This window comes from Desarmillaria tabescens (genome assembly GCF_030435595.1).
Source record: "Desarmillaria tabescens strain CCBAS 213 chromosome Unknown EV420scaffold_30, whole genome shotgun sequence".
Lineage (NCBI taxonomy): Eukaryota > Fungi > Basidiomycota > Agaricomycetes > Agaricales > Physalacriaceae > Desarmillaria > Desarmillaria tabescens.
In genome coordinates this window covers 198501-208055 of record NW_026848329.1, presented here as the reverse complement: position 1 = coordinate 208055, position 9555 = coordinate 198501, and the positions used below count along the sequence as shown (strand labels likewise).

Here is a 9555-nt window from a genome sequence, read left to right as displayed (position 1 = left end):
TTGCTAAGTCGAGAAACAGATCAGCTTTTGAGATCAACTCAGGCTAGGAAAGGAATAACCTTGGAAGAATGAATAGCCGCGTTGGGTACCGAGATGACTGACCTTGATTGCGCAGTGATCAACAGAATACAATCTCGGACCTGCAGTCAATCGCAATCGGTGGTTACATCCTCGAGATCCTGCGCATACCGCAGTATTCAATACATACGGCGCACGGCAGGCCTTGCAGACGGAAGAAGGAGCACCCATGGACTAGTAGGGCACTCCTCAGCAACAGAATAACCCAGCGCAGTCACGTCGAACTGAATAGAAACTACGGAATGGCGTGATACTTGTAGGATAGTGACTCACCGTTTGTATTAATTCCAAAGCTCGTACCATAATTACTGTAGATACAGGCTCCTATACCTAAAACACGAATCGTATAAATTAGCAGCGACTAGACGCATAACAGCAGGAAAGCATTCCCCCCGCATTTGTGCTAGTAGCCTGTATAGCTACCTAATCAATCACTGGTTTTTATTGCATATCCTCGACTGAAGTGAATTAAGTTACCAAAGTCAACCCATAAGGGTGACTACAGTAATCTAGAAGAGTTAAGTAGGAAGTAGAGCCGTCCCCGCATTTGTGCCTTGCTAGTTAATTGAACTGCTCCGTGGACAAAGGCCTCGTGTTCTCTCTCTCCGAGATTAGCGATCTAGACGTGCTGAGTCGACTTTAAATCAAAAGACCTCATCTAGTTGAAGTAAAATAAGCCCTAGAACGCTTTAAGTTCGAACAATCGTCAAGTTCAAGGAACTCCAGAGTCTGTGTACTCTTTGCAAGTCTTGTACTTGAAGTCAGAACCTGAGCATTCTTTGTAGAGTGATTTTGCACTCTTTGTAGACCTTGGAGTCTTTGGTTGTTTGATTATTTGAAGTGTCCGCTAGAAGTTCTTCTAGACGACGTCGAAACGAGCATAACTTGCTCGACTATACCTTACAAAACAAGTTCATAAAACCCCGCTATTGCGGACTAGTGTACTTTGTGTAAAACACATCGAAAGAAGAATTGAAGTTGTTTTCAGGCAAAACCCCACTAGATTATCTAAATCTAAGTACATCGCGAGTGCTTCTATCGTACTCACCCTCGAAATTATATACATTGGTGATTGTGTGTGTGTGTGTGTGATTTAGTATCTAGATTGACGATCTAGATGCTTGTTTCATTTGCGCGCTGCCCGTTACCGAGCACATCAGCGGGTTAACCAAGAACTCAAAAAGTACCTTCGAGTCTTCGTTAACCACAAACAGGACAACTGGAGTGAATGGCTGCAGTGGGCAGCATTTGCTCACAACAACCGCCAACATTCTGCAATGGGCTTTTCTCCCATCAAAGTAGTCTACGGACAAGATGGGGAAATTTGCCCAACCACGGTGAGGCAGTCGGAAACACCATCAGTAACTGACTTCATCGAAAGCCTCCAGAGAGTGCGCAAGCAAGCGGAAGACTCTCTGAATAAAGCTGCTGAGGTTATGAGAAAGGCTTATGACAAACACACTCGCCCTACACAGGAGTACCGACCAGGAGATAAAGTCTGGTTGGACTCAACCAACCTTCACCTCCCCCGACCGGCAAAAAAGCTAGATGACAAACGCATCGGCCCCTTTGAAGTAGTTTCCAAAAAGGGGCCCTCCGCATATGAACTAAAGCTACCGCCAGGATGGAAGATCCATAACAAGTTCAATGAACAATACTTAACTCCGTATGTCCCCCCAGAGTTTTCCAACCAAGAAAAACTTCCGCCACCTGAGCTGGAACTCGTGGAAGGTGAGGAAGAATATGAAGTAGAGGAACTACTTCAGGACTGTGACCACGTCGTCGGTCGAGGGCACAGCTGGAGGACCATAATGGAATATTTGGTCAAATGGAAGGGATACCCAGTGGAGGAAGCTACCTGGGTCAAGAGGAGCAATCTCACCCATGCCGAAGAACTTGTCAAACAATACGAGAACAAGGAAGACCGTGTAGAGGATCATGATTTGCAACACTTGGGAAACAGAGGAAGATGCATAACCATATCATCTCCTGGCTCTTCAACAACCAAGAGCTCAACACTCTTTCCAGTCTCAAATCAGAATCATACCGATCCATTATCCTTCAATGAGCAGAGCTTTTATTCATCGGACATGGATGAAGACGTCTTCAAAGACGAGCGTTCCATGCCTCCTCTAACGACTCAGACCAACCCTAGCTTCCTTCTAGAAGAACAGGGCATGTCTGCTTGGGAACAAACCAAGGATTATGAATGGGATATGGAATCTACTAACTCCCTTGACTCAGGGAGTGAATACATCTAAAGGACTGTCAGGACAACAGTCTTAGTTGGGGGGTATTATTATGGTTTTACCCCTATTTTCCTTATCTTATCTTATCCTTATCCATCGGAACCCCAGACCTGCCTATCTTATCTCTCGGATCCATGATATTCTGTCGGCACACTCTTTACCCGGTTACCAGGTTGCCATCACCCCAGTTCATGCTGCTGCCCCCCAGGTGACCAGCAACCCACATGCACCATCACACTTCTCTTGATGGCATCATGCTTCTTAGTAGTTGGACAAGAGTCGACTGCCAGTCGAGGGCGGTCTATGGGATGCAGCCTATTCAGATGGAGTCCCATGCAGATGCAGGTGATATGCGCTCTTTACTCTCATTTGTTGGGAGCATACTTCTTTTAGTGTCCTCCCTCCTCATTCGTTGAAAGATGCACTTCTCATTGCATGCACCCTTGTAGATACTATTCTTAGTACGAGTTTAACATGTATTTAAGCTAGCCTATGCTGTGGCCTCAGACCCCAGCTTTGGCTAAGGTTATATACTCCTAACTCTTACAAGCTCCTTGCTTTTGCTATAAAGTGATGCCTAACTTCTCACAATCAACCAACACCTCTCTAACACTGAATCACCGAACGCGAGTGACAGGATAGAGATCAGCCTTGGTTCTGATTAGAGTTAGTGCTTAACATCCAGTCAAATGAGCTCGAGATGCCTATCTCAACCTTTGTCTCTGAGGACTCAAACACTGCTGATTGGGTACGTTGTAGGTCCTTCTCTCACAATTTCACCTTTTTGAGGTTTCCCTCTAGCTTATCATAGAACAAGAAGGGCTAGTTAAATTCCAGAACAAAAGAACCAAGGGTTTCATAGTACTCAGGTCGATGGTAATTCATCTCAAACGCTAGAAACGAACATTGCTCATAGCTATCCTAGAATGAGCTCTTGACTACTGGGTTCCCATCCGAAGCCACTCGATTCGTATTTGATAAAATTGAGGAAGATAATTTGACATGCCAAGTATGAATCCGCCTCGAAGACTCGGATCTCTGCTGGCAACCCGAGAATGGCGAGGACAGGGGAAATGTATGTTATTCGACTATACTTTAATGACAGCAGCTGACGGTGTTGTAGACCATCTTGAGAGTAAGTCGAGATGATCCTGAGAAAGAGGTCAAGTCTCCAGTCGCAGAGCAGCTGTGGTTCATTACAAAGTAGAAGCATACTGGCGTAATAGAAGGGATGAATGATATCATTTGAAGTGTCCTCCTGTTATCCAGGAATCATGATGCGTACATCGTCAGAATCTCAATAATCTATTGAAGCGATGAATGTGAGACACCAGGCACAAAGAACAAAAGGTGTAAATACATTGGAAAACTTATTACGATCTGGCGGTGAAAAGGGCAAAGATTCTCATTTCTGCACTGACAAGCAGTACCCCGCCCAATCTGAATGTGTAACCCCAGAGTGATACAAAAGTCAAAGCATGATGATATCACCTTTTTGCTAAGCATCTAGCCATGTCCAGCTGTGAGGGCTCATGTTCACAGATCATGGATGAGAGGCAAGAGGACCTTGCCATTCTCAGCCCTATCATACCACTGATAGCCATACATGAGAAAAAATGCCATGCATTTGGTCTCCTAACTGATAATTGGAGGGTTAGGTAGGTAGGTAGTATTACATGGCACGGTCCACCGGGGGACACATAAGGTAATTCATCTTCCATGAAGACCCTGATATCAATCCAATGGTCGATCTGGCAGTCACGTACCCAGTCCCGCAACTTATCAAAAATTCTGGCAGGTATGGGCCTGTGAGCTGTATCCAACAACAAGAGAGAGATCGTCGCTCCATCGACAGACATTCACTGATGTATCAGTGCTGCACCTATCAAAGGTGTGAATTTATCGCTTGGACTCATATAACGCAAGTCTTACATTAAGGATTGGCGGATCGCATCTATACAATGAGATACATGGTCTGCATCGGCATTTGGGTCGTTGTAATGTTCTTTATAGACAGCATGCTGGATAATATCTGTTGGAGATATCGGTGAGAAGCCACGAGAAGATGATAGAAGGTTCAAGCCAGCATGATGCCAGGTAAGCTTTAATCAGATAGTTACTGTTTACGGACATTTTTGGTAGAACTTTCTAGATACTTTCGTAGTATAAATACTGGCTCTGTAGGAGCCAGAGAATCAAGTTCATTAGTCTGGCTTTACCAGCCACTAGTCTACCCACTGCGAAACCTCAGGATTCCGACAATATCCTATGCATCATATCAGAAAACCTCCAAGAGAAAGTAAAGAGTAACTGACAAAGCAATGGAGCTGGTGGAAAACGTCGAACCCTGCAAGGTAGTATCCCTGGTCATAGTGGATCGGATAGGTCTTATTTGGGAGCAAAGCGGCCTGGTTCTTTGGTAGCTTGAAGATTGTATCTATGACCTGATGTATGAGTGATTTGAACTGCGCGTAGTTTGTACGTACTCAAATAAACTTGGTCTCCCTAGGCCTCATCAGACTCGGCAGTAAAGTCTTGATATATCGTCCTAGTCCCCGGGTCTTCATGGCCGAGGGTGAATACTTTGACTTCGTATTCTAAGATCTCTTGTGCCGATGCTACAGGGCAAGATCAATCGACTAGTAGCCTGCATGCAAGAGCGCTTACAGTATAGCAAAGGACGATCAGAATAGAAAATGGTCGGTCTCCCATTGACTCGTCTGCTTGGTGAGCAGTGAATGTCAAGTATGCCTAAACAGCTACAATAACAGTTCGACTAGCATTTGGGTTCGAGATGTCGAGGTCAATCATTCCGTTCATTGTTCTCCTGTAACTGGACAACCTTACTTTTTCAAATGTAGGCCTAAGAAGTAACCCTGTTAGCAGTAATTTCCTGGGGTACTTTCGCCATGTACTAATCTGAACCCTGGTCCAGATGGAGATTCTCACAAACAGAAATATGGATACGATAGAATGTATCACTGGCGCAAAGAGCTAAATATTTTCATTGATAGATGACACTACCAAGACGAAAATTTCCTTATGTCTGTATCCAATTAATCGAAACTGCCTCATATATAAAGACATCGAATGAAGGGGTGACCCTCGAAAAATTAACTGACTCGAATGGTATTCGAACAAGTACGTCAACCTGAATCAAGTCAAGTTCTCGAATTTCGCCCTGATATACGACGATCAGCACGTCAATATTGAATTCTCCTACGGACACCCTTCTCAGCCGATTAGCTTGGTGGCCGGTGCAATGCTTCCGGGCAGGATTCTCGAAAGCGAATCCGGATTCGCAAAAGGTCATCAGTTTCATCGGTATCTCTGATGTCGACGAGGTAAGGTCATTATTGTAATACTTTTTCTCTTGAGGATCTCTGGATACTGGTGTACGGTGGATATCTCGGTCTCACGTACGGTGCCGATATCTCGCCAAGTCATCTAGAGATTGACGTTCATTAAATTTCTTCCCTTTCGTATCACGACGGAGGATTATTCTAAATAATTTTCAAGAATCGAAATTCCAGTGATTACAGATATCTTTCTACATGTCTAATCATGTCCTGAAAACCCGATTAATACAAGTGCAAAGCGTGTAATTTGTACGGTAGTACCCACCACAAGGTCTCGTAGCGTCCCCTTCCGAGTCAATAAAGACTATTCATGCGTCAGAAACGACGGATGTTTCTTCCGGATGCGCAACTCGGAAGGATTTCAACTCCATGTCTTGAGAAAGAGGCATGTTCAAATCCGCCTTGGCACGCTTGCGCAGCCTGAGAAGCATACGCGTTATTGTAACGTTCATGAGACTGAGGCCCAACCTATCGTCCTGTACGGTAGTAAGTATGAGGAGTTGACATGATAGACGATGACTACACACCACGAGTATCAGGATAGGGACGCAGCAGAGGACGCTAAACAGCCGTTAACGTGGTCAGACATACTTAGTAGCAAAAGAGTTAGCCTGGTGTACATCACGAAGTAAAAGACACTGTCTCTGAGTAGCAGGTTCATCATTGGTTTCGGACCAAAGTTTTGTCGCATTTGCGCCAGAATCTTGGTGGCTTTGACTCCTCTGACTCCATAAATTGCAGCCGTTAGAAATATGATGAGTTCGAATAAAAACGTGGGGAGCCTGAAGTAACCGTGGTGACCGTATCAGCCGCAGAACTTGATATGCAACCAACAGTGTACCTTATCAGTTGAAGAGCGACATTATGTACGTTGAAAGGGAAATGTTGGCAAGGTAAAGGTTAAGACTGAGAGTTGCAGCCACGTTCAAGAAAAGAAGAACGGAGAAAGACACGAGCACGCTTCTCTTTCTGCCTAAGATAGCCCAGACACGCAGAATGAGAATGATCTCCATGACTAGGATCTGTATAGTAACTGTCGCTCTTAAAGTCAGCACGCCATAATAGTAGTAGACATCAAGACTAAGGTAGCAGGTAAAAGAACGTACCGTACATAACGCTATCGGACTTCACGGCCAAAATGCAGAGGCATCTTAGTGGATACGATGTTACACGTCCACAAGTCGTAGTAGATTTGTAATAAGCATCTGTCAATGGAAACAAACGGAAAGGGTTACATTGGGTTATGGCTGCACGACTCACCTGGTATGAATGCAGGTAGGCCCAGGTCTATAGCCCTGACGTCAACGAACTCGCCTATATTCATCGTATCAGTTAATGAAGTCGTGCGCGGAGACGAAACAAACACTTCGATTGGATTAATCCAGAGCTCTATGTCGATCTGCCTTCGACCTTCAACAGAACGCTTGTCGTTCAACTTCAATGCCGTTGGTGACGTTGATCGTGGGACAAACTGGAGTGTTCATTGGCCGCGGCATGTCAAATATTAACCGAATAAGCGGCGGTCCGTCGAGATAAGATCGGCCGAAATCTATCATCCTGCCTTCCATGACTCATTCACAGATTACTTACAAGGCAAATTCTCTCCCTTGCTCTTCCTCTTCCAGCTTGGAATCGAAATGGGCCCTCCTCTTCCTCCTCCCTCCTCCCTGGAGTCTTTGGTCCTCCCAGCGCAGCGGCCGGCGTTCGGGCATCAGATGAAGGAGTATTTTCATTTTGATCCCGAATACGTGAACTTGAATCACGGTGAGCCCTTGGATCGTCGTGATGAAACAACATGATGCTCAATGTGTGATTATCGAAGGCTCCTACGGATCTCTTCCTCGACCGGTCAGCGCGTGGTGCGGTGCTCTATCCGACAAGATCGAAAGGAATCCGGATCTGTTCATGCGATTAACCTATCAGCCTATGCTCGTCGCTGTTCGCGAAAAGGTCGCCAGTTTCATCGGAGTCAGTAACGTAGACGAGGTGGTATTGGTCCCGAATGCTTCTCACGGAGTTAATACGGTCCTGAAGAATTTTATCTGGGAAAAGGGGGATGTTATTATTACCTGTGAGATTTTTGTTTCCTTCGAGGATCAGCATTAGTAAAAGTGCAACTCAGGCAACACGACCTATGGATCCATTTCCCGGACGGCGCAATACATTTCTGACATCCCGCCGCATCCGGAGGTTGCGCAATTCACTCTTCTCTTCCAACGACAAAGGAAGATATCGTTTCTCGGTGGAGAGACCATTTAAAATCGGTCCGGGAACGCATCGGAAAGAATGCTAAAATTGTTGCTGTTATCGACGCGATTATCTCTAACCCCGGAGCTCTTCTTCCTTGGGAGGTCATGACAGATATTTGCCGCGAGTTCGACATGTATGGAGCGTTGTCGATGCAGCGCATGCGATTGGACAGGCAGCCAGGACATCAAATTGGATGAAGTCAAGCCAGATTTCTGGATAAGCGTAAGTGGCCAATACATCGAAGCGTCGAAGAAGCTTCTGACTAACAATGCGTCAGAATTGTCACAAGTGGCTGTTCGCAAAGAGGGGTGCTGCGGTGTTGTATGTTCCTAAGAGGTGGGTGACGCGATCGTACAGCTGTTAATTTGTATCCACTGATCGACCGTCGGCATAGGAACCAACATATTGTCAAGTCGAGCTTTCCGACGTCGTCTACTTACGTCTCGCCCAAAGATCGTACAGGACCAAATTTTGTAGAGCAGTTCGAATGTAGGGCCCCCCTGTTCGGTATCAAATGTCTTTCTCATTCATCCTTAGGGAATGGGACCATTGACTGGGCGCCCTACCTGAGTATCGCTGCGGCGCTTGAATTCCGCAAGTGGCTGGGCGGTGAAACCGTGATCAACGAGCATTGCCATAACCTAGCGATTGAGGGGGGTAAAACTCTCGCGAAGGTTTTGAACACGAAAGTCATGGATGAAGACGGACAATTTACTGCGCATATGGTGCATTTGGTCCTCCCCTTTGAAGCTGCTGCTGATTTCGGCACTTGTAGGTTAACGTAGTCATGCCCCTTTCAGGTGACCTCAAGCCGACATTGGAATTAGACCAGATGCTCAAGAATAAGCTGCTCGTCAAACACAATGTGTACGCCGCTCCTTATTATCATAATGGGATGTGGTGGGTAAGGTGTAGTGCGCAGATTTGGAATGAGGTATTTTTCGTTTGTCTCACGATGCCCCTTATTAAATTTCCGGAAGGTCGAGGATTTCAAGAAGCTCGGGACCGCTCTCCCTGCTGTGTGCGGCGAGATCGAGAAGGAATATAAAGCAAATTGAATGCCGATAATAAGGGCGAGCAGGTAGTATCCCTAAGAATGGATGTATTATGAATTCATAGTTGTCTAGACGGTGCGTTACACTAAATGCAGGCCCCCGGATGCCTCATTTATTGGCTCTTGTGGAAGTGGACAGAAAGCAAAACGTCAAGGTAATATTGCATTCGTGCAACGCAAGTCTTACAGTAGTAATCATCGATACAATGCCGTCACTCTAATAAAGGTATGATGTATCGTGGTCGCCCGGTCTGGGAACACCACAGCTAGTAAGCAATGGTCCGTTTATAGTTCACCGCTGCGACTGATATCAAAGAAAACGGAAGCTAAGGTGATTGAGAAAGCCCGCTTCCAGGTTCAAAAAGTCGGTCCTCAGAGCCAGTCTAGTGTATGATGATTATTCAATGAGTTATATTTTAGTCGCCTTGTGCAGTCAACCTTAAGCATAAGTTCCCTCCTCGATTGGCTTCCTCATCTTTTTAGGACTCGAAAACAGGTCCCGCATTACTTGGGACCCCTGATATTAATCCTTGTCTGACTTCCAAATTGACGGCGCGTCTTTCAT

The 9555-nt window shown here is 45.6% G+C and overlaps 1 protein-coding gene across 1 annotated transcript; it reads left to right on the top strand.

Moving 5' to 3' along the window:
* Window positions 1-7323: 7323 nt before the first annotated feature.
* On the top strand, window positions 7324-8994 carry EV420DRAFT_1621664 (pyridoxal phosphate-dependent transferase; the record flags this gene model as incomplete). Its single annotated transcript, XM_060475723.1, has 10 exons — window positions 7324-7450; window positions 7509-7757; window positions 7809-7876; window positions 7912-8069; window positions 8113-8158; window positions 8214-8272; window positions 8331-8425; window positions 8474-8661; window positions 8712-8870; window positions 8917-8994. 10 exons carry the CDS (start codon window positions 7324-7326, stop codon window positions 8992-8994), a joined length of 1227 nt encoding a protein of 408 aa, XP_060328102.1.
* Window positions 8995-9555: the final 561 nt, after the last annotated feature.